Source organism: Dysidea avara, chromosome 13 (genome assembly GCF_963678975.1).
Source record: "Dysidea avara chromosome 13, odDysAvar1.4, whole genome shotgun sequence".
Taxonomy (NCBI): Eukaryota; Metazoa; Porifera; class Demospongiae; order Dictyoceratida; family Dysideidae; genus Dysidea; species Dysidea avara.
In genome coordinates this window covers 4269843-4292806 of record NC_089284.1, presented here as the reverse complement: position 1 = coordinate 4292806, position 22964 = coordinate 4269843, and the positions used below count along the sequence as shown (strand labels likewise).

Genomic DNA, 22964 nt, shown 5'->3' with positions numbered 1-22964 from the left:
CCGACAGCAGTCATCATGGTATTTCAACAGCATGCACTGTGGGTTTACAACTGCATGCATGTTTAGGCCAACTCATAATATGAAATAAGTTGCAGGCAGCTCCAGAAAGTACTATACCTATTGCTCATGTAAAGCATATAGCTACTAATCCAAAAACTGAAAATATACTATAGGCACCCCCAAGAATAATAGGTGCTATCATGCACTTAAGTATATATTTGGCATTTTTCAAAATATAGGCACCCATAGCTGTAACAGTTACTAGTTATTAGTGTACATTAGAGATTATGTTAAATGAATGCTTGAATCACTTATATGATCCCTTTAATTAAATTACATTAATGATGATACAAAACATTAATGAGGCTTTGAGCACTGATTATAACCATAATAGGCTGCATGGTGTATAATATATTAATATGTCTCCCAAGTTCCTGCTGCATTAAGGAAGCAGTGAAAATACTAAAGCATAAAACATCACACAAGGAGATGTATAAGAATTGTAGTGGCCAGTGTAATAATAGCTGAGCTAGTGAGATAATTAAACAATAATTGTTAGTGCTTTGTGGTGTCACTTGGGATTTCAGAACACAGAAAATGTTAAACTAGTCTACAGTGCAAAATACGACTGGGTCATCACATGCGTATATGACCTATGACTCTGACTGAATATTTTATTAAAGTATTGTCTGCTCTGTTAGTATCAAAGTAATTGGTGAACCCAAAAGTTATTAAATATACTCTTGTTCATGAAAAAATATAAATATAATTGCAATAATTATGTGATCATCTATTATTGATTACAAGGTTTATAATTGACACTATGACATTCGCTGCTAGTAGAAAAGTGCCCATGAATAGGACACAGTTACAAAATAACGTCCTCTGCTTTTGGCTTTTTATACATGGCTCCAGCCAAGCCTCCACCAGTGCAATAGTTACCCACTGTCCATCAAGAGCATATGCAGGCACCACATTTAGGAGGGCAAATGCTCCAGATAATGATACAAGGTAGAGCAATTGTGTACTGATTATTATAGGCAGTAGTAAGGGAACGTAACTGCTGCGAGGATTATAGTCTCCTAGTACCACCGTACTGTATAGACCTCTGGCTTCTCCTAAATATAGTATATCACGATTGTGAGAATTGTGTCTGATTCTTATCAATCTGCTTGAACTGGGGATGCTGGGGAACACACAGGCAGCAGGTCCTTTGCAGTCTCTTGGGTGAGAGCAAAGCTGGCGTGTCACAACTGCCCTAGCAGCCAAGCAGAGATATGGCGTACTCATGTTCATTATGGGACTATTAGATAACATGTGGAAGCACAAATCTGACTGGGTACCATCTGGACAGCAGCCACGCCCACCTTCTTGCAGAGCAGCTGTATCAGCATAACTGTACAAGTGGTATTGTTTCAGAATAGCTGTTGGCATGCAGTATCCAGTTAAAGGAGCATGTGCTTGCTTTTGAACACAGTTAAACCAGTCATCAGTACTGAAAACAGGACACATGTTAACATCAGAGATCACAGTGGAGGGGGATAACTGCTCAGAAAATATGGAGTCCTCAGGGAGGTACAATACCACTGCTCCAGTTCCCCTACTATAGAATGGTAACAAAAGGGTTGGTAGTAGGAAGAACACAGCTAGCCCACACAATGCCAACACTAAGTTGTGCCACACTCCCGCACAGTAAATTCTGAGTTGTCGCTGGGCAGAAATGAGTGCCAAATGGTCTGGATGTAGCTCCACGTAAGCCCCAGGGTAGACTAACAACAGGAACATACCCCATCCATTAATCCTCACCATCTCACATGCGGCAGCCAGTGCATGGCCTGCCTCATGGAACAGTGCACTTACAATTAGTGTAGTCAGGTAATAGGGCACGTCACTGGTGGGGAGATTTAATCCGGGCATAACCGGAGTGAGTACTTGCTCATCATCTTTGCCCACACTGCCCTTGTACAGAGCCACACACAACAACATCACTGAAGAGAAGAACAGCAGTACTCCAAACAGTGTCCCACAACCGAACCATATCCTCGCCACTCGTGAACCCTCAGCCTTCGCGAACAGCCAGTTAAACCGCGTAGTGTAGAGCTTGATGTAACAAGGTGATATGGATATTCCTGCGGCTTCTTTAGCTGCTCCATACACGGCTCGTACTCTACGAGCAATGACTGGCAACGACATACATTTATCCACTACATATACTAGCAACCAGAACACCGCCACATGGCCGACGAAATTTAGCATCACAAGTAGAAATTGTTTAATCGGATTTCATTATTTCAAATTAATAAAATAATGGTCATACTACAGACAAATACTTAAATACCTGTGCGTTCTATTAGAATTGAGTATACGGATGATTACAGATAGTAAACGGAACACTCCCTTGGTAGCGTTAATAAACGAAGATGTTTATCACCATCAAATTCGGTGGTAAGCCACTGTCACATACACAGTTGTATAAATGCTTTTATCAGATGACGAGAAGTTATTATTTAACCCGGATTGCTCCCCCAAGATACTGCTGGATAACATTAAGCGGAGATGCCGCGTACCCTTGCAAGGTAGCTAGTGTGTGTGTGTGTCTTGTAATAGTTACGAGTATAACAAGCAGCTGATATTGAATTGCTTGATGAAGACGGCGAGTTGAAGAACTTTTCTCAGTGTATGCATGAACGAGACGCATGTGGCGTATTTACAAACAGAGGGGTTTATTATCTGTTAAAAATAGAAAGTAAGTCGAGGTCTTGAGCTGCTGTTTAGCTGTTGCTTTGCATTTTTGCTAGGGAAGGATGGTAAAGCAACAACATACAAGTGTTTATTGAACAACTTCGCAGAGTTACACCCACACTTAGTTGGTAGGTGACAATGGGAGATAATTATCATGGAATGTACTTAATTAGCTATACTCTATAGCTAAACTTGAAGATCTCTCTAGTTCAAAGCAGTCTGAGCCACGCCCCACTAGTAGAGACAAGTGGAGCAAAATGGCTAGGAAGGTCAGCAGAGCAGGTACAACTTCGTCAACAAATAAAACAAAGAAAACAACTCGGGAAAGAGACAGTGGTAAAACAACTTCTCGAGTAAAGTGAATATTACATGCAGGCAATGGAAATGCAGTAATTGTATATTTTGCATAGCTATGAATTGTACTTTTATAACTGTGGCAGGTTTAGCTCTGATGGAGGCAACTGAGTAGTCACGTGTAGCCGAATCACTTTTTTAAAGTCTTTTCTGCATACTGTAACTAAAAAGTGCATGGGGTGTTCCATTACACTTCACTGGAGGTGTTATATATATACACCCAGGGCCGCCCAGAGAAATTAAGGGGCCCAGGGCAAAAAGTTAAAGTGGGGGCCCTTCACCCAAGCTGTAAGTTGAAGACCAAAAAAAAAAAAAAAAAAAAAAGGGTCACAACCTACTGACAATGACAATAACTACCCATCACCAACCATATCTCCTTACCTATAAGCTTGCTACACTGCTCCTCTGAAGAATACTGTGACTGCTCTATTAGAGTATTTAGATCTGACTGTTCTATTAGAGTATATCGATCTTTTCAACAGGTATTCATGGGGCCCCTTTCAGGCTGGGGCCCGGGGCAAAATGCCCCAGTTGCCCCCCCCCCCCCCCCCCCCCTGTGGGCGGCCCTGTATACACCCACACCTCTACAAGGGTGTAACTGAACACTTGTGGTTGTAATGACAGATATAACATCCTGAAAGGTGCTTATGTAAGAATCCATTTTTATCAGTGTGGGGGCAGGAAAAAGGATCATAGTTCCTGCCTCCACACAAAAGAGAAAAAAAGGTGATCTGGCTATGTGAGACTAGGGGCAAGCCAGTCTATTTCATCGGAAAATGGAAACACAAACTCTTAATCTCTTAAACTCAAAATCATATTGATATATTTGCCGTGACTGAAACATGGCTGGACTCTTGTATTGGTGATTGTGAGATCTTTCCTTACTCTTCAGGTATTAGTATTGTTCGTAGAGACAGGAATCGTCATGGTGGAGGAGTCGCCTTTCTTCTTTCACCTAGAGTTAAATTTGTTGTGAGAGATGAATTATCTGATGGTCAAATTGAGTCGGTTTGGTTGGAACTTTTCCCTGGAACTAAAAGGAACATGCTGATCTGTTGTGTATATCGTCCTCCATCCCAACATGCTTTTTTCGATAAGTTTTTATCTGAGTGTGAGGCAGCTCAAATGCATTGTCCTCGGCTGTCAGTACTTGGTGATGTTAATGTTGATCTCTTGAAGTCGTCTTGTTCACTGACTAAATTGTTCTTGTCCATCATGAAACAGCTACAACTTACTGATCTTGTGTGTGTGCCAACTAGAGTTACCATTAACAGTTCTTCACAGATTGATGTTCTTCTCACTACTGATGTACATTGTTTTGATGCTACAAGGGTATATCCTTTTAGTGGCAGCGATCATTGTTTGATTGTTAGTCACTTTTATTCCAGGGGGTTTCGTGCTGACTCTCCATCTCACCGGATTATTTCTGTTAGAAACTATCAAAAGCTTGATAAAGATAAGTTAGATGAAATTTTTATGTGTGATGATATCTGGGATGATGTCTTATCGAAGTTTGACAATCTCTCTGACTGTTTGGAATGTTTCAATTTAATTATTAATGGGTTGCTATATAAACTGGTACCTCTTAAGAATTTGAGAGTTCGTCAGCGGGATTGCCCTTGGCTATCGAATGCTTCTCTTACTAAGGCGCGTCGTCTGCGTGATATTGCTCATAGAAAAGCCTTGAAATCTGGCTCTCTGTCGGACTGGTCATCATATAAATCTCTTCGTAATAGGGTGAATTCCATGCTGCGGTCTGCCAAGGCTAAATATTTTGAAAATCTATCATCTTCACTTAAGAGTACTCCTACCAAGTTTTGGAGACATTTTCGATCATTGTCAAGGAGCTGCAAGCCTTCAAATGGTATACAACTTTCTGTTTCTGCAGATGTGTTCAATGAGTACTTTCTTTCAATTCCACACAAAACAATTGCTAACGTGACTGGTAGTGTGCCAGCTTGTGAGTTTCTAGAAAAATTTCTGGAGAATAAGTCTGTGCCTCAGATGCGGTTCTCTTGTGTTGATGTTGGGACGGTGTCATCTGTTGTTACTAACCTAAATGTTCATAAAGCTACTGGAGCTGATGGGGTCTCTGCTCGGTTTGTTAAAGCTTCTCCTTTTATGGTGAGGGTGATTACTGTGTTGATTAATCGATGTATTGAAAGCTCCACTGTTCCCAATCAGTGGAAGCAGGCTATTGTGACCCCAGTGCCTAAGGTGAAGCACTGTACTAGTATGTCTCACTTTCGTCCAATTTCTGTGTTGCCTACTTTATCTAAGATACTTGAGCGTATCCTGTATGATCAAATGGTTTCACATCTGAACAAGTACAATCTACTGACACCTCATCAGTCAGGATTTCGTTCTGGTTATTCCACTCATGATGTGCTGCTGTATGTAACAGATAAATGGATTAGGGCTATTGATAGAGGTGAATACACTGGAGCTGTGTTTTTGGATCTGGCTAAGGCCTTTGATACTGTTGATCATGCGATTCTGTGCTCTAAGTTGCAGTGTTATGGTTTTCACGGAGCGTCTTATGCCCTGTTATGTGACTATCTGTTAAATCGACAACAACGTCTGGTGTTTAATGGTAACACATCAGACTGGGGCACTGTTACAATTGGTGTGCCCCAAGGATCTGTTTTAGGTCCATTGCTTTTTGCTTTATACATCAATGATTTGCCATCTGTCGTTGATTACTCTACTATGGACCTGTACGCTGATGATGCTGAGTTACATTATAGCCATTCAGACTTGGGTGTTGTGGAAGCACAAGTTCAATCTGATTTGGACAAGGTAGCTCGGTGGATCAGTAGTTCTCATTTATGTCTTAATGTTGTGAAGTCAACTGCCATGCTCATTGGAAGTCGGCAAAGAATTTCGGGCAAAAGTTTTAATGTCTCAATTGGGGGTATGGCTTTAAGCCAAGTTGACTCTGTTCGATATTTGGGTGTTATAATTGATCCCACATTATCGTGGTCCTTACATATCACTAATATAGCCTCTAGAGCTAGATCAAGACTCTCATCAATCTTTCGGTATGGAACTTTGACACCTGCAGTGCTATGTTTGCTTTATTCAGCTTTTGTCCTACCATTGTTTGATTACTGTGATGTTGTGTGGTGCCCCACCACCGCTAAGTTTACTGCACTGATTGAAAGAACTCACTCTAAGTTTATGAAAAAATTGCCAGCATTGTACCAGAGCAAGTTTTCCTTTACTTTGGTGGAACGTCGTAAGTTTCATACAGCTATACAGATCTTTAAATCTATTCACCAGAAGCTACCTTCGTATCTCCACAATATATTTCACTATTCCAGAGATATCACAGGTCATATTGGTCGAAACATTAATAGACTCTTTGTTCCTAGAGTAAACAACAATTATGGGAAAAGAAGTTTTTATTACAGGGGAGCTATGATATGGAACAGTTTACCATCAACTGTTACTGAAGCAACCAACTTATCTAAATTTGTACAGTTATATCATGATAAATTTAGTTGATTGTATCTGTGTAGTTTTGTGTACTGTTCTTTGTATACCCTTTTGTGTTGTATGTTTATGTATGTATGTATGTATGTATGTATGTATGTATATATGTATTTGTGTATGTATGTATGTATGCTTGTTTCGCAGGGCTCCACTGAAAATCAGTGTTTTTCACTGAGTGGAATCCCTGTTTAAATATTACAATTACAATTACAATTAATATACATCGTTATGCATGCAGGGTCATGAGTTTAATGCCATGCAAGTATAGCTATAGATAACTTCATGCATTGTATGTATCACTAAAAAAGTACAGTACAGCACGAAGATTAATTATGAATGAAATTCTGGACAGTGGTTACATGCACATGATATTTGGCTGATGCACCCAATAGTTAATATATAGGATACTAACTATATTCTCTGATCATGCAATGTGAATGATGAGGGGTGAATTTTGGTCTTGTCATGATCCACAACACCATCCATGATCATGCATGTGGTTGTATATCCGGCCTCCAGACCATGCACTATATAGTATGCATGCATGTTGTGATATAGCTATTCATCGTACTGATATTTTAGTAATCATGTAAATCTTTGGCTTTGTGGCCGTCCTTATGTTTCTTGTATGTATGGCCTGACAAATGCATAAGATTGCATCTGTGTGATTTCTATTAGACTATAGGAAAATAAATTACATTTCTCTATATTCCCTGAATTATTATGCCATATTGCAGCTATTACTTTATGTCTTCTTAAATATTGCAGTATTGCAAACTCAACTTAGCTCAGTGTGAATGAGAACAATATAGCTATATATAACATTAATGACTTCCTGCCTGGATAAGTAACAATTGATCGAGTTTCACACTTTGGTCGACAAACTTAACAACATGAGGTAAAGTAGCTAGTTAGCTGTAGTAGTAGTATGTAGATTTAGTGTACGTACTACCCATTATTTTGGTTTGACACTAGACATTGCGGAAAATTACGGACAGTAAACGGATCAGTTATACCTTAAGGAGGAGTGTGAACTGGTGCTAAACAAACCATGTTTATTGCAATCAAATTTGGTGGTACGTGTTTTTCACCGTAGTCTAATTATGCTGCGCTATATTTATCAGATGACGAGAAGCTATTGTTCAACCCGGATTGCTCCCCCAAGATACTGCTGGATAACATCAAGCGGAGATGTCGCGTACCCTTGCAAGGTACAGTGCGCGCGTCTTGTACTTGTTACGAGTATAACAAACAGCTGATATTGAATTGCTTAATGAGGATGGTGAGTTGAAGAACGTCTCGCAATGTATGCAAGAACGAGACGCATGCGGCATATTTACAGACCGAGGAATTTATTTTCTGCTAAGACTAGAAAGTAAGCCTTGAAATATGTATATTGCCTATAGACTATTGAGAATTTTAAGAGAAAGACGGCAGAGTAACACACAAGTGTCTATTGAACGGCTTCACAGAGTCACACCCACATTTAGCTGGTAAGTAGCTGAATTAAGTTTGTATGCATCATGCATTGTAACACTCTAACTAGCTAAACTGGAAGACCTATCTAGTCCAAAGCAGTGTGAGTCACGCCCCACCAGCAAAGACAAGTTTAGCAAGATGGTTAAAAGAACCAGCAGAGCAGGTTTAATTACATCATCAACTAGTAAAATTAAAAAGCTAAGGGACAGCGGTAAAACTACATCTCGAGTAAAGTAACTCAGAACAGAATATCAATAAATATATTTTGCTATACACATTGTACGGGTATTTTCAGTGACAGTCAGTTATGTTTACAGGTGTTGCCCCAATTTCTTGACACAGTCTCTCCATTTCTTCTCGGACACTTTTCAGTGAAAAACACTACACACAAAAATTAACACTGTGTAATTTGAAGGTACAACTATATAATTGTTATAGTGGTGATCAAGAGGCAGATACAATAAGAAACGTGAAACATTAAGTGGAATTCTTAATTTTTGAATGACACCAGATGGTCATCACCATTGTGTAAATAGATATTTACAGATTTGTGAAACACCCTAGCTGCTATGGTGATACAGATAACATGAAATTATGACATTTTTTTGTTGCCATAGCTTTCTCTTACATCTTGGTCTGTGATTTGATCACTGATCACTCGTGAGACAGCCTTGAATGGTGCCCCATATTCCTGTGCTAGGTAATGTTTGGCTGAGGTGGGATACCGTCTTTGAATGGTCCCATCAGTAATGGAGATAAATCTCATGGCTTGATCAAGATGTCCACTTTTGTCATGCATGTTTCTGCACACCCACGACATCACCCAGGGATAGAAGTTAGGACTGACTCCACTAAATCCACTATAAGGTGATTCATAATCACTAGAGCTGTCATGTGGTAACCTTACTTGCCACCGTGCTCCATACAAATCTTCACAAAAGGACTTTTTGCAGTATAGAACCTGTTGATGAAAATAAAAGTTATCCATCGTGTAGAATTAAGGAGTCTGTGGTGAATTTTATTGAAATACAAAATTTTAGGTTTCATCAAGACTCCACGTTTCTGAGGTTTCCAGAAACCAGTCAAGTGTATTCAAGCAGTTAAAATATATTTTTGTATTGATTTGCAAAGGCACAAGATGTTCAGATCGAGATACTCTAATAGAGCAGTCAATCACTCTAATAAAGTATTCAGAGAAGTAGTATAGCAAGTTATGTGTAGCTATAAGTTAGGGTTTTATTAGCAATATTAATATATAGTTAGTGGAGGGCAGTTATTCTCAGCAGGCAGTTACCTTTTTTTTGGTTTTCACCAAAAGTCTAGCTATGCTCCTTGACCAGAAACCAGTCACCAAAAATCCTGGAGCTGCCTATGCCATGTCTAACATTTCAACTGTACAGCGTATTTTAGGAGTGAACACACCATAATTGGTTACTTTGCAAAATAAATATCAATTCTTAAAGAGCAACTTTTTCATCCTTAATGTGAAATCATCTTCCTCTTGAAACATGTCAACTGAACAGATTCAAAACACCCTCATACAATCTATAGGGGTGGATCTCAGCTCTGTGCCACAGAATTTGTAGTAATTGTTCATATCACTTGAACATACTATAATATTATGTGATTTTCAAACAACAGGAGACTACTACCTCTCCGGCCCTTATCCTTCAAATAAAGGAAACATAAACTTCAGGCAAAGACTATATAGTACTAATATAACAGCTAAACACTCTAATAGAACAGTCACCACAGGCAACACAAATTTTTCTACGTACATTTTCTCCTAGAGAGTATACCTGCTTGTTTTCAGGCTGAGCAGTGTTACATACTGCAGCTATACTTAAACGTTAGTTTACATTTGGATCATAATAAGCCACCCTTTTCGATCCATCCCTGTAGTACATGGCTTTCATGAATGGTATCAATTTATGCAGTCACACATCATAAAGTTATGATGTACATCATCCTGATGAGAAATAGTGTTGTTCTAGTGCTGCAAAATCATAGTACCTCCTGTTTATGTAATAGTTAGACACCAAGACCAAGGGAACTAAGCGATTTAGTAACCCTGATGGCCCGAGGCTGTAGTGTCCTGAGCATAGCGAGGGCGCTACTAAGGGCCAGAAGGGTTACTAAATCGCTTAGTTCCCGTTGGTCGCGGTGTCTAACTTATTTAGACTATGGTTTAAAGTACGTACCTTTATAGCCAGAACATGAGTGTGGGGTGAAAGAGCAATGCAGAACAACGGAAAGGTTTCTTCCTGAAGTCCTTACAGCACCCACAAAAATGATTATTTGACTGGTAACCAAAGTAACGACTAGAGCTACAGTACATACGCCGGTTTAGTCTACAATTTTTTGTCCAGAATTATTTGTAGAACACGGAGAAGAAGACTATTACAGTATTATCAAGTACTGCAGTGTGCCTTTTGTGTTATAATTATTTATCATGTACAAAATTGCTTGAGGGTGGGTTACTAAATGAACATGTGTAGGTGACTAAATGAGCATGTCAGGTGACTAAGTGATTTAGTAACCCTGTAAATGAGCTGTACCATAGTCTAAAGGAGTTTTAGTACCCTCTGTTACAGGAATTTTAATTAGTATTCCTTCTAGTTTTAGTTAGCATTAAAAATAAGGTTGACAGCTTACAAGTCATAAATTCAATGATATTTTATATTGCACACATAAGCAAACTTAATGAACTGAATTTAAGCGAATCATATAAAACTTTCAAATTTTATAAAACTTTAAACTTGTGAATGTTATAAAACTTTCTTTAGTACTAGTATTAGAACTGATTAGTTCTGAACCAAAAAATCTCATAATTTTGATGTACCTTATAACCAGAGCAACACTAATCCAGAAAGTGACTGTTCTATTAGACCTAACAAAATACCAGCAGGGCTTTGGGAGCAATGCTTGCTGTTAGCATACATGTTTGCTCTCTATTTTTGATTTGAATGATATACTGCTATGCTTGGTGCTTGGTGCTTGGTGTTTTGTCCGATAAAATATACAATGAAAGCCTACAAGGAGGCTTGTCACAATAGAAATTAATAATTATATTAGAGTGATGTGACTGAGTGTTCTGACTTTTCAATTTAAGGGATACATACTTTTAGACTTCCTAAGGTACCCTCGTTTTCAAGTGCCTCCTCTGTGCCTCATTTTTCCTACAATAATTTGGTCTACAATAGTTGTGATTCACAAGACCTATTCTGCTAATCCTAATCGATCGGCGCAAGGGTCAAATTTCACACACAATGAGTGCCCTTATAACATCATGTGTAGGTTGCTCACTTCAATGAAGTACCGCTGACTGATTGAACAGCCTTGATCTTATCGACCATGGTACTAGTCGAGATGGATGTGTCCTTGTGGAAAACAAATCGTTTACTACGAGCTGCCCACTCCATCATGTCTGTTGTTAGCCACCTGTTGACATATCATGTGATCTGCAACTTGTATCCTCTATTTAACACTCACCTTGCTTTAGGTACTGGGGTCTCGTAAAATCCTAATGGCTTGTCACCAGTTAGTTTCATCAGCTTCTCCACATTTTCCATCCAAACCTCATCACTCTAATTGGAATGGTACAAGATAAGCACAGAACGACATGCAAACATGAGCTTCTTGGGGGCATGCCCCCAAGCCCCATGAGATCAAATTTGGAAGCAGCTCTGACTGAAGTGAAATTTAGAATGCAATTCGTAACATGATCACTCTACTAGAGTATCTCAATGCTGGACTGGTTCCTATGCCTCTAGGGCAAGGACACTTTGATTATGGGATCCCATCAAGGGGGTAAAGTAACCTTCAGTGGTGTTTGACTAGGAGTGGTGGAGAAGGACAGTGAAGAGGCCAACTTTAGTAATGTAAGTTACGGGTCATTCCATACCAAATCAACAAAAAAAAATCCGGACCCCTTTCGATTTTCATGAAATTTGGCACAAACATGGACCCTATCAAGAAACTTTCTCACACCAAAATTTAGCTCATATCATTGGTCTCCCTTTAAGTTATGACCACTCAAAGTTTCTGCTGAAAATTTTATTTTGCTTACACGTCTTCAATAAAATGACCATACCTTTGCTTGTGATTGATGTAGAAATTTCTAGTTTAGAGTTTTGAAATCCTTATTTAATTCTCGTTCAGGTGATATATAATATTTTATAATTGCTCAAAGGAAAAGGTCAAACCACAAAAATGTAGCTTTTTCCTTTGATCTTCATTTTCAAAAATATATATTCTTTAATTAAATTTATTTTTGGTTTACATGTTGCTCTAATACCTATCATTCATCACTGTGAGTTTAAAGTTGGGACCAATAGTAGATCATGAGTTATAAGTGTTAATGTGTAGCCTTGTAATCACTGCTGTTTGTATAGTATTAACAGTGTAATTTCTAATACCAATTGCAAGTAGCCTTATATTGGTATGTTAAATATCATTTATGCATTAAAATAGTATTGACAAGGGCTCACTACAGTGAAACCACATTAACAGAGCCACTTTTAAAGCTAAGAAAGTTGGAGCAATAATAAGGCTGCCTAATAAAGGAATCACTGATTATGTTTTTGCTGTAAGTTCAGTGTCCTATAAAAATAGAGGTGGCTACTATAACAAGGTGGTCTTATTATAGGGGTAGCTATATTTATAAGGGATTTACTGTACAACTAATGATATTCCAATCCATTCTTTCACTGTATAATAATAATATTCAGCCACAGATTATGATGATAGTTTCCAATCTTATATGTGTGTATAATGGATGCAAACGACAGTTATTCGTACATATGTACATGTAAAGTGGAATTGAAATGCCATGTCTTAGTGATATCCAAAAATTCTTGGTATTAATACCTAGATAGCTGCTTCATATAGTTGCACTAGAGTAGAAATATCCTATTTTAAGTTGGCTCTTATAAAAAGGTGGCCTTTAAGGTAGCCGCTAAGGTATGTTACACTGTATATCACTTTTGAATCATACTTTGAAAGAGCCACAAAAAATAGGATATTGACCACTAATGGCCAACTTTATATGTTTATACCTATAAACAATGCCTTTGCTGGAAAAATGTACACTTTTAAAACCACTTACTCGTCAGAAATTTGATGGAATAGAGTGGAAAGTTACCACCTGTATAGAAAGGCCACTACTCCATAAGAGCCAATTTAAATTGTTGCTATACACTTATGCAAATGCATTAAGCAGTTACCTGCACATTAAGGCCCAGAAATTTTGGCTCTAAGGTACCTGACTTTAACTCCATACATCAACTGTATCATGATAAAAATAGCAATGTATATAGCTCTTCTATAATTAGAATCATAGAAATGTTCCATAGAAATTACACTGTAGAAAGGTTCACTACAGCAATTGCACACTGATACATATCTATAGCTTTAAGCAAAATACATTAACAATCAATTAAAGAAAGGGTCAAGGAAATTAACTTCAAAGTTAAATCAGAGCATTATAGTAAAACTTGAGACTGAAAATGGTGCATATTGCATGACAGTCTCTACAATCATTCACATGTAACTTTGATATGCAATGAAATCTGATGCATTGATATCAGTACACAATTGAATTGTTGAAGGTATAAGTTGAAAAGACTGTTAATACTGCATCAGTCATTCATTACTACTTTTTTAGAAAATCTCTAGTAGATTACAATATTAAAACATTCATGCCTGTGTTAAGAACAAAGAATGCAGCTACATAACATCATGTTTTATTTGTAAGTGTTTCAAATTACAGTGGAACTTGTCTTAGTGGCCACCTGTAACGAAAGTCCACCTTTCTATTAAGGGCCAACTTTAAATTGTTCTAGTAAGACATTTATACACATCAAACAATATAAATAGCCACCTGAATATTAAAGCCAAAAAAATTGGCCCTGACTGGCTTAGACAGTTTCCACTATAGCTATCAAAATACATACTTGCATATCAACAATCAACATTAAATGCTAACAGTAGCAGTAGCAGTTACTGTAGCTAGTGAAAATGTCATCAAGTTCAATATGTCACTACTGTATAATAGACTTGGCGTCATAATCAGAAACAATATATACAAGCTTGATAAGGGGTAAATTACTTGAATATATGTATTTAAGTATAAGTTTTTGCTGGGTTTTCTTACAAGACATAAACAAATTAACATTACTTACAAACCAACAATGTATTAATGATTGTGACATAGTATTATATAATGTTACTTGCAATTGGTATTGCATCTTTGCATACTTGAACCATACAAACAACAGTAATTACAAGGCTACACATTAACACTTATAACTCATGATCTACTATTGATCCCAACTTTAAACTCACATTGATGAATGATAGGTATTAGAGCAACATGTAAACCAAAAATAAATTTAATTAAAGAATACATATTTTTGAAAATGAAGATCAAAGGTAAAAGCTACATTTTTGTGGTTTGACCTTTTCCTTTGAGCAATTATACAATATTATATATCACCTGAAAGAGAATTTAATACGGATTTCATAAATCTAACCCAGAAGGTTCTATGTGAATCACAAGCAAAGTTATGGCCATTTTATTGAAGATGTGTAAGCTTCATAAAATTTTCAGCAGAAACTTTGAGTGGTCATAACTTAAAGGGAGACCAATAAAATGAGCCAAATTTTGGTGTAAGAAAGTTTCTTGAAAGGGTCCATGTTTGTGCCAAATTTCACGAAAATCAAAAAGGGTCCGGATTTTTTTTTGTTGATTTGGTATGGAATGACCCTTACATTAGAACCATACATGCCCCCTGGAAGATCAGCCACTTAGTTTTAAGGGGTATAAATCTGATTATTGTTGACTGCTCTCTTAACAGTATATCGCTCTTTAGTTGCAAACATTGATTGGGAGGGGAGGGGGACTTTCACAAATTAAACATGCATAGCTGTGAGAAAAAACTATTTATTGCTTGCTCAGCTCACATGTACTAGATACAATATGTATCCAAACTCAAGTAGACAATGCTACTTACATCGCTCATGTTTCCTATTTGGTTGGTGATGATGACTACAGCATCCACATTGGGAGCCATCTTGTTCATTAACTCAGCCTGATCCTCCAGGCTTCCTTCAAATGTTGCTGTAACAAGTCCACATGGATACTGCATTGGCTCATGTGATCATACTCACCCCCAGCTACCACTGGTACACGGCCAGCAGCCTTATCAGCGACACGTTTAGCTACAGCAATCCTCTCCTCATTGGTTAACTGGATTAACTGGTAATACATATTATAGGATCACGTTGATCTTACCTGAAACATTTCACTAGACAAGCAAATGGAAAATATTCCAGCCACTCCAGACCTGATGTACCACTCCGTTAAGACTATGGAACACATATCAAACTGTAAAGCTAGTATTACACTTGGACTTCACATTTTTTGGGAAAACATTAATAATACTCTACAGACTCTTGCTCGTGGTAACAAATTAACATGTTGTTCATGGATCCGACTAAAAAGTGGGAAATGAAATGCTTGCTTTTAGGGACAACAAATGCACGTCTGACAGCAGGGAGTATAGGGATAAAAATACCCAGAACTACTAGTATGGAATACACTTTAACATATTGAGGTCAAAATATGGCTTCAATAACGAGGTGTATGTGTGTGTTGCATGGACAATAGTGTGTTAACATTTTATCTGTGTTTGGGCGGCGCTATAGTATTGTTGGGATACAAAGTTAAGGAATAGCTGGATATGCATTACTCCACCTCTGGCTGGTCTACCTATGGTGCCCTCACACGAGGTGGAGGTCACAATATATCACGGTATTATACTCCTGACACTTACGGTCCACTCCGGCCCAGTCCACGGATTTGTCGTCGTTCATTGGAGTGATCATGGTGGGAAATACCCCATCAGGTAACACCTTACGGGTAGCAGAGAAGTAGGTCATCTTGCAGGGTAGAGAATAGGCGGGGCAATAGGTGTACCCTAAATAACGCGCACACCGTTGTGACGCAAGTCTTGCAACACTGGCCATCAGAGCCCGATCGAAGTAAATCACTATAATATGATTTGTGAAATATAATATAACTTTTACTTTAAACTACAAGACGACTACTAGCATAGATTATATATTCCCTACTTATGCTACTACTGTACCATAGATACTATCTATGACTACTAGCAAAAAATCATACTATGTAATTCTAAATAAAGCACCCCATTGTGTGGTCTCGTGATCTCGTTGTTAGATTGCAGCTCGTGATTCAGTGGAAGTTCTCGCGTTCAAGTGAGTAATTTATTCACGTGATGATATATCGTGTGTAGCGACATTAACAGTGCCATTTGTAACGCTTGACTTTGTCCTGTTGTAGTTCTGCACACACGTGATGTCAGATTCAAAATATTTCAGTACTACCAAGAAAGGTACGTAATGGGAACCCCTGAGGATTATTACTAAGTCATGTGACGTCAGGTGAGCTAGCTGAGCTCAAGGCAGACCTCAATGATCCCAAGAAGGAGAAGAAGAAGGAGGCTGTGAAGAAAATCATTGCGAACATGACTGTTGGCAAGGACGTCAGGTATGTTGTGTGATTACATTTAGTCTTGTAAGCCGGATATTCTCCATACTGGAGTGTATTGCTGTCAGTCTGTGTGCATAAGAGTTTAGACCATTGTCCATAAATTCTATTGGATTGTACTGTGTCTACAATTTTAATATAACTAAGCTAGTGCAGTCCTCAGAGTCTCCATGCAGACGTGTATACTGAAAAAAGAAAAACCGCATGGAGAGGGGATCTGGCTTAGGGATATCCTAATGGACGGACAACTTGTCAACGTCATCTTGTGTGTACATATACATTAGAGTTGTTATTGCATGGAGAACCCTGATAGACAAGAGCATGTATCATGTAGCACTTTTAAAGACAAGCATATTGATGCTCAGTAATGCAGTGACTGGCACCAATGTTTTTTTTTTGTGTTTGACCGATACCTGACTTGTTGTAATATAGAGTTATTTATGCATCCTATAGAGAGAGTTCATAGAAAAGTGGTTTTAACAATTCATTGTCTTTTACGTGTTTCTTGTTTATATCACTCCCTGTAGCTCATTGTTCCCAGATGTTGTCAATTGTATGCAAACTGACAACTTGGAACTGAAGAAGCTGGTATATTTGTATTTAATGAATTATGCTAAATCCCAGCCAGACCTTGCCATACTTGCTGTCAACACTTTTGCAAAGGTAACATTCGTCAATATTTATTGTTTAGCTTGTTCCACGATGCTCTCACAGGATTGTGAGGACTCTAATCCCCTAATAAGGGCATTGGCTGTACGTACTATGGGATGTATCAGGGTGGACAAGATAACTGAGTACCTTTGTGAACCACTGAGGAAGTGCCTGAAGGTGAGTGACAATTGTGGTGTAGCTGAATCATGTGACTATCTGAAGTAAGAAAACCTCAATAAGTATTAGAACTGGTATTAGTAGGTGTGATTATTTATTAGGATGAGGATCCTTATGTGCGCAAGACGGCGGCTGTGTGTGTTGCTAAGCTACACGACATCAACAGTACCCTTGTGGAAGATCAAGGATTTCTTGATCTGTTGAAGGAGCTCCTCTCTGACTCTGTTCCCATGGTAACTGTTGTGTATGAGTGTGTTGTGCCTATAGTGGGTGTGGTCTGGTTGCTAGGTGGTTGCTAATGCGGTAGCTGCACTAACAGAGATCAGCGAGACCTCCCCAACAGCTGCAGCTGTCAATGAGTTGGACTCGGCTACAGTTAACAAGTTACTTACCGCACTGAATGAATGTACCGAGTTAGTAATTTCTCTGTTGTCATGTTCAGTATGCTATTGTGATATCACTACAGGTGGGGACAAGTATTCATATTAGATGCCTTAGCTTCCTACTCCCCACCAGCTGAGAGGGAAGCGCAAAGGTGAACATCAATTAGAATTGTGATGTCATTTTCTCATTGTACCACAAATTCAGTTGATGCATATGTAGTGTTAAGGTTTTTGTGTAATGTAAAATATGTACTGTGGCATGTATGGTCGCTACCTTTGGCAGTTTATAAGTTCCTGTTATGGTGCTATTTCTCTGTAGTATTTGTGAGCGTGTCACTCCGAGGTTGTCCCATGCTAATGCTGCAGTGGTCCTGTCAGCAGTGAAGGTGTTGATGAAATTGATGGAACTACTACCAGCTGATGGCCCATTTATTCAGAACCTGCACAAGAAGTTAGCTCCACCATTGGGTAATTGATCAGACCAGACATGTGATGTGATAGATCACACATCACAGCACATACACGTGTGGCTCATGCGTGCACCCTCCACACACATGCAAGCACACGCACACACACAAAGTACATGTGCATCACAAATGACTCACTAAAAGCATCATGCTATGTATATAGGTGCCATGTTTCAATGTTATTAAGTGTAACTAGACTTGTGATGTGTGCAGTTTAATGTTAGTGTTTTTTGTTTTGCCTCTAGTCACTTTGTTATCCAGTGAGGCTGAGGTGCAGTTTGTAGCGCTGAGGAATATCAACTTGATTGTGCAGAAGAGGTGAGCCACTCTCTTATTCCATGTTGTAACCACACCCAACCCCTTGCAGACCCGATATTCTCAAAGAAGAGATCAAAGTGTTCTTTGTCAAGTATAATGATCCAATTTACGTCAAGCTAGAGAAGCTGGACATCATGATCCGACTTGCCACTGAGACTAATATCGCTACTGTCCTGTCTGAACTGAAAGAGTAAGTGTGATCACTGAAGTGTTAAAATCAGTAGCTCTTTTATCCTTCTATATTATCATGATGGTACCCTGAGATTTGAATACATGACAAGTATTCTTTTGATTTAAGTTACAGTTATAAATCAACATTACACTACTCACATAGAGTGTTCTGTGTATGTAACTTTCAAATTTTTCATCCTAGTGTATTGTTGATGTGCTTTGTATATATATATATAGAGTATGTTCACATTGAGCTGAATCCTCAAAAACATTTAATAACTCATGGATGCAATTACACACGATCTTGAAATTTGGCTCATTTGTAGTACTGCTTGACCCACTTAAAATATTTCAAAATCTTTTTGTTCAAATGTTTGACATAATATTTACGGCCAATCAAAATTTTCACAATACATTTCCTATGGGGAAGCCATATAAGTACAGTGCCCACTACAGCCGTTACCCGAACTTGTAATGGAACCAAACCGTACGTGTCTGTTGTTGACACCTTTACTGTTACCAATAATCATCTCGTTGGCTGAAATGTAAACTCTGTTTAGAAAAAATCCACTTTTAATTTTTAACTGTTTTTCACTCAACATGAACATACTATAGCAAGTGTCCTTCAACAGGTATTCCACTGAAGTTGATGTGGACTTTGTGCGCAAGTCTGTACGAGCTATTGGCCGGTGTGCTATCAAAGTGGAGGTGTGTGTTATAGTGTGTACGTGTTTGTGTCAGTAACACTACCTCCATTGCTACAACTTTTTCTCTTGTCACCAGTCATCAGCAGAACGCTGTGTATCAACTTTGCTGGAGCTGATCCAGACCAAACTGAGCTACGTGATGCAGGAAGCCATAATTGTGATTAAGGACATCTTCCGCAAGTACCCCAACAAATATGAGAGTATCATTTCCACCCTGTGTGAAAACCTTGACTCACTGGATGAGCCGGAGGCCAGGTGTGACTTGTGTAGTAGTTAGGGGTGCATAGTAATGGATGTTTGGTTGCTAGGGCATCCATGATTTGGATCCTCGGGGAGTATGCTGAGAGGATTGACAATGCTGATGAGTTGCTGGGCTCATTTTTGGAGGCATTCCAAGATGAGGACACCCAGGTATGTATGTTGCCTTGTTTATAGGAGGTTAGCCAAGTTGTACAACCCATCAAGGCTAGTAGAACACCACAACAATGTTTTGGTGAAGCCATTACTGTCACCACAATAAGGATTGTGTACATTTCAACACTACAATTCTGACTAGTTTCATTACCTTGATGAATTTTTGTATTTGTTATTTTTTTTCATCAGCAAGAGTTTATGGATTATTATTATTGGCTTCCTTAAAGTTTAGTGCCACTGTTAAAAAGAGTTTTTTATGAACACAACAAAGTTTGAAGTTTCAGTCTGATTACTATTGTGTTTCAATAATACAGTAAACATTGAAATCACCAGCCTATAGATGCACAGTATAACTGCCTGTGTGTTGACGTCAGGCTTTCTAGTAGTACACACAACCTCAATTGATTTACGTCTAAACAAAATAACAAGCTGTACATCGAATGTTGTATTTATAGGAATGGTATACTACTGTGTTGTGTATCACACTGTTTATCTGTACTTTTGTGTGTATGTATGTTTTCACCAGTATATGGGAGAACTAACTAGACCCTTATATTATTTGGGTACACCACAAGGCTTCATTGTACTAACCCCAACACATGCTTACATGCTCATGACCTTATGAATATCAGCCAGTCCATTCCAACTAAGCCACAAATTAATGTCAGACAGTATTCTGAGTACATCCATTAACTGTGGGCATCTTAATAATGTACCTTGGGCATTAGTCAATGGCATTTATTTTCTGAAATTAGGTGTGAAGTATCATTGCTACTTGGGATAGATATAGTCCTGGTTGTCCTTTCCAGACAAAATTTTTTAGTGCTGAAACTAATTTGTTGTCTCATAAATGTGCAATGGATTTCATTCCTAGAAGCATATCAGCATGTTTACACGTGTGATTTATTAAGTGATGTTTAACAGGTGCAATTGCAGTTGTTGACTGCGATAGTGAAGCTATTTTTAAAAAGGCCCACCGAGACACAGAATCTTGTGCAGTCTGTGCTTAGCTTAGCTACACAGGATAGTGACAACCCTGACCTTAGGGACCGAGGGTACATCTACTGGAGGTTGTTGTCAACTGACCCAGCTGCTGCCAAGGAGGTGGTCCTTGCTGAGAAGCCCCTTATTGCCGAGGAAACAGATCTTTTGGAGCCAACCTTGCTAGATGGTAAGTGTTGCTAAAGTGTTCATGTTGCATTGAACATGTGTTTATGTGGAAATGTTAGATGAACTGCTATTATTATTTTAGAGCTCATTTGCCATATATCCTCATTGGCATCTGTGTATCATAAGCCACCAACATCATTTGTGGAAGGAAAAGCCCCTGTGAGGCGCATCACTCTCCAACCAAGGGCAGAGCCGTAAGGAAACATCTGTTTTGTTAACAGGAGTAATGTATTGTGTATAGCTCAACATCTACTGAGACCACCGAAGAGCCACCTCCCGCTCAGCCTAGTGTCATCCCAGTTGCTGCTCCTACAGTCATACAACCAGCCACTGCTACTACGGACAATTTGATTGGTGATTTGTTGTCATTGGATCTGCCATCTGCTGCCCCTCCCACCCAGTATAGCCAATCAGCTACAGGTAAGGATATTATAGCAGTGTAATTAGTGGCATTATTTGTGTTTGTTTTTATACTGTGAATTTGGATTGGAAACTGATGAATTGTTGTTGTTTTTTACAATCTGTGTGCCTTCCTGTTGTTGTCATCTTTGAAGGTGGTTTTGGTGATTTGGACTTCCTCACTGAGGACATTGGTGGTCTTAACCTGGGAGGTGGTCTTAACCTGGGAGGTGGAGCTCCTATTGGCCCCCCTCTAGGAGGGGGTTTTGGAGGACCCCCTGCTCCCATGGGGGATCTTGACACAGGGCTATTATCAGGGTTAGCACCAGATTTCTTTAGTTTGCAAACTGGTGGAAGCACTGGAGGGCCTGTGGTCCTTCCTAAACAGGTTTGTGACTATGTTGAACGATAGTTTATTACAATTGGTTTCTGTTGATCGCCAGATGTGGCTGCAAGCTGGACAAGCAAAGGGTCTAGAGGTTTCTGGCACATTTGCTCTTAGACAGGGTAGTATCACAATGGAAATGACTTTCAGCAATCGAGCGTTGCAAGCAATGGGTGACTTTGCTATCCAGCTTAACAAGAATAGGTAAGATGTGTTTAATCGCATTTGCTAAGCAAAACATGCTACTTTTTAAAATAGTTTCGGTTTATACCAGAACTCACAGTTGACTGTCCCCGTACCATTACATCCCAATCAGACCTCTGATGGTTCTGTGCTACTAACTGAGGGTGGTCCCGTCTTGAGACAGAATCCTCTCAATCTCCTGCAAATAGCTCTTAAGAATAATGTCGGCGTCTTCTACTTCAATGCTAATATCCCACCCCACGTATTGCTGTCAGCTGATGGTAAAATGGATAAGAAAGTCTTCCTGGCCACATGGAAGGACATTCCAGCTGCTAATGAAAGGACTTCTACGGTTAATGACGTCAACTTGAATACAGGTTAGGCTAATACAATGTAACAACTTTTATATTTGTATTTTACAGATGCACTGGTCAAGAAACTGGAGAATAACAACATATTCCTAATCGCCCAGAGGAGTATTGAACAAAAAGATCTGCTGTACTTGTCTTTGAAATTCATCAACAATATTTGGACTCTTGCTGAACTTAAAATGGAGAATGGGCCAATACAGGTTAGTTGTGACTGTACTCAATGTGGAGATTATTTCCATTATTTAGTTGGCACTGAAATCAACTGTACTAGATGTTGTTGACCTGGTTCAACAAGCATTCCATGATGTTCTCTCCAACTAGTTTGGCATAACTTTATTAGACCAATTAGTGTATTAAGTGTATTAGTAAACCACAAGTGCTGTATTTTTTAGGATGTATTTGAGTATATTTAACAATGCGTGATAATATGGTTTTAAAAGTTGGGGTAAATATGCTGAGCTTACCGTGGCGTGGCAAACACTGCTACACGAACTTCATGTTTTGAATTGTTTGTCACGTTCGTCTC

General features: G+C 38.8%; 5 protein-coding genes across 6 annotated transcripts; 3 read left to right on the top strand and 2 right to left on the bottom strand.

Annotated features, from left to right (window-relative positions):
• Positions 1 to 741: 741 nt before the first annotated feature.
• LOC136242716 (membrane-bound transcription factor site-2 protease-like) lies at positions 742 to 2291 on the bottom strand. The gene has a single exon (XM_066034165.1). The coding sequence runs from the start codon at positions 2254 to 2256 to the stop codon at positions 787 to 789; it is 1470 nt and encodes a 489-aa protein (XP_065890237.1). The 5' UTR covers positions 2257 to 2291; the 3' UTR covers positions 742 to 786.
• A 65-nt stretch (positions 2292 to 2356) lies between these two features.
• Positions 2357 to 3194, top strand: LOC136243049 (uncharacterized protein CXorf65 homolog). Of its 2 annotated transcripts, XM_066034567.1 has the most exons (5): positions 2357 to 2445; positions 2490 to 2576; positions 2627 to 2746; positions 2799 to 2870; positions 2929 to 3194. In XM_066034567.1, the coding sequence occupies exons 1-5, from the start codon at positions 2421 to 2423 to the stop codon at positions 3102 to 3104; spliced, it is 480 nt and encodes a 159-aa protein (XP_065890639.1). In that variant the 5' UTR covers positions 2357 to 2420; the 3' UTR covers positions 3105 to 3194. The 2 variants fall into 2 exon arrangements, with proteins under 2 accessions (XP_065890639.1, XP_065890640.1); XM_066034568.1 differs by lacking the exon at positions 2627 to 2746.
• A 4372-nt stretch (positions 3195 to 7566) lies between these two features.
• On the top strand, positions 7567 to 8407 carry LOC136243280 (uncharacterized protein C22orf15-like). Its single transcript, XM_066034805.1, has 5 exons — positions 7567 to 7667; positions 7716 to 7802; positions 7847 to 7966; positions 8016 to 8084; positions 8138 to 8407. The coding sequence occupies exons 1-5, from the start codon at positions 7643 to 7645 to the stop codon at positions 8305 to 8307; spliced, it is 471 nt and encodes a 156-aa protein (XP_065890877.1). The 5' UTR covers positions 7567 to 7642; the 3' UTR covers positions 8308 to 8407.
• On the bottom strand, positions 8300 to 16275 carry LOC136243275 (4-hydroxy-tetrahydrodipicolinate synthase-like). The gene is made up of 9 exons (XM_066034799.1): positions 15906 to 16275; positions 15365 to 15438; positions 15241 to 15319; positions 15084 to 15190; positions 11563 to 11657; positions 11377 to 11511; positions 8978 to 9031; positions 8699 to 8930; positions 8300 to 8451 (listed from the first exon to the last, which is right to left on the bottom strand). Exons 1-9 carry the CDS (start codon positions 16096 to 16098, stop codon positions 8362 to 8364), a joined length of 1059 nt encoding a protein of 352 aa, XP_065890871.1. The 5' UTR covers positions 16099 to 16275; the 3' UTR covers positions 8300 to 8361.
• Positions 16233 to 22866, top strand: LOC136243271 (AP-1 complex subunit beta-1-like). The gene is made up of 22 exons (XM_066034795.1): positions 16233 to 16350; positions 16436 to 16487; positions 16537 to 16642; positions 17170 to 17305; positions 17357 to 17470; positions 17572 to 17703; positions 17759 to 17883; positions 17937 to 18005; positions 18173 to 18321; positions 18566 to 18638; positions 18688 to 18828; positions 19442 to 19517; positions 19593 to 19771; positions 19825 to 19927; positions 20855 to 21101; positions 21183 to 21294; positions 21342 to 21520; positions 21655 to 21887; positions 21943 to 22088; positions 22143 to 22444; positions 22490 to 22638; positions 22685 to 22866. Exons 2-22 carry the CDS (start codon positions 16451 to 16453, stop codon positions 22757 to 22759), a joined length of 2883 nt encoding a protein of 960 aa, XP_065890867.1. The 5' UTR covers positions 16233 to 16350; positions 16436 to 16450; the 3' UTR covers positions 22760 to 22866.
• The last annotated feature ends 98 nt before the right edge of the window (positions 22867 to 22964 follow it).

Bases quoted from the DNA above. Each gene is read 5' to 3' on its own strand.
- LOC136243275 (XM_066034799.1), bottom strand. From the start codon at position 16,098: ATGGCCAGTGTTGCAAGACTTGCGTCACAACGGTGTGCGCGTTATTTA. The intron at 15,439-15,905 runs GTAAGTGTCAGG...TGTGTTCCATAG, and splicing joins GGACTGGGCCGGAGTGGACC to TCTTAACGGAGTGGTACATC. The intron at 11,512-11,562 runs GTGAGTGTTAAA...ATATGTCAACAG, and splicing joins ACCCCAGTACCTAAAGCAAG to GTGGCTAACAACAGACATGA.
- LOC136242716 (XM_066034165.1), bottom strand. From the start codon at position 2,256: ATGCTAAATTTCGTCGGCCATGTGGCGGTGTTCTGGTTGCTAGTATAT.
- LOC136243049 (XM_066034567.1), top strand. From the start codon at position 2,421: ATGTTTATCACCATCAAATTCGGTG. The intron at 2,446-2,489 runs GTAAGCCACTGT...TGCTTTTATCAG, and splicing joins TATCACCATCAAATTCGGTG to ATGACGAGAAGTTATTATTT. The intron at 2,577-2,626 runs GTAGCTAGTGTG...TATAACAAGCAG, and splicing joins ATGCCGCGTACCCTTGCAAG to CTGATATTGAATTGCTTGAT.
- LOC136243280 (XM_066034805.1), top strand. From the start codon at position 7,643: ATGTTTATTGCAATCAAATTTGGTG. The intron at 7,668-7,715 runs GTACGTGTTTTT...TATATTTATCAG, and splicing joins TATTGCAATCAAATTTGGTG to ATGACGAGAAGCTATTGTTC. The intron at 7,967-8,015 runs GTAAGCCTTGAA...GAGAATTTTAAG, and splicing joins TTTTCTGCTAAGACTAGAAA to AGAAAGACGGCAGAGTAACA.
- LOC136243271 (XM_066034795.1), top strand. From the start codon at position 16,451: ATGTCAGATTCAAAATATTTCAGTACTACCAAGAAAG. The intron at 17,704-17,758 runs GTAACTGTTGTG...TCTGGTTGCTAG, and splicing joins TCTCTGACTCTGTTCCCATG to GTGGTTGCTAATGCGGTAGC. The intron at 21,521-21,654 runs GTAAGGATATTA...TCATCTTTGAAG, and splicing joins GTATAGCCAATCAGCTACAG to GTGGTTTTGGTGATTTGGAC.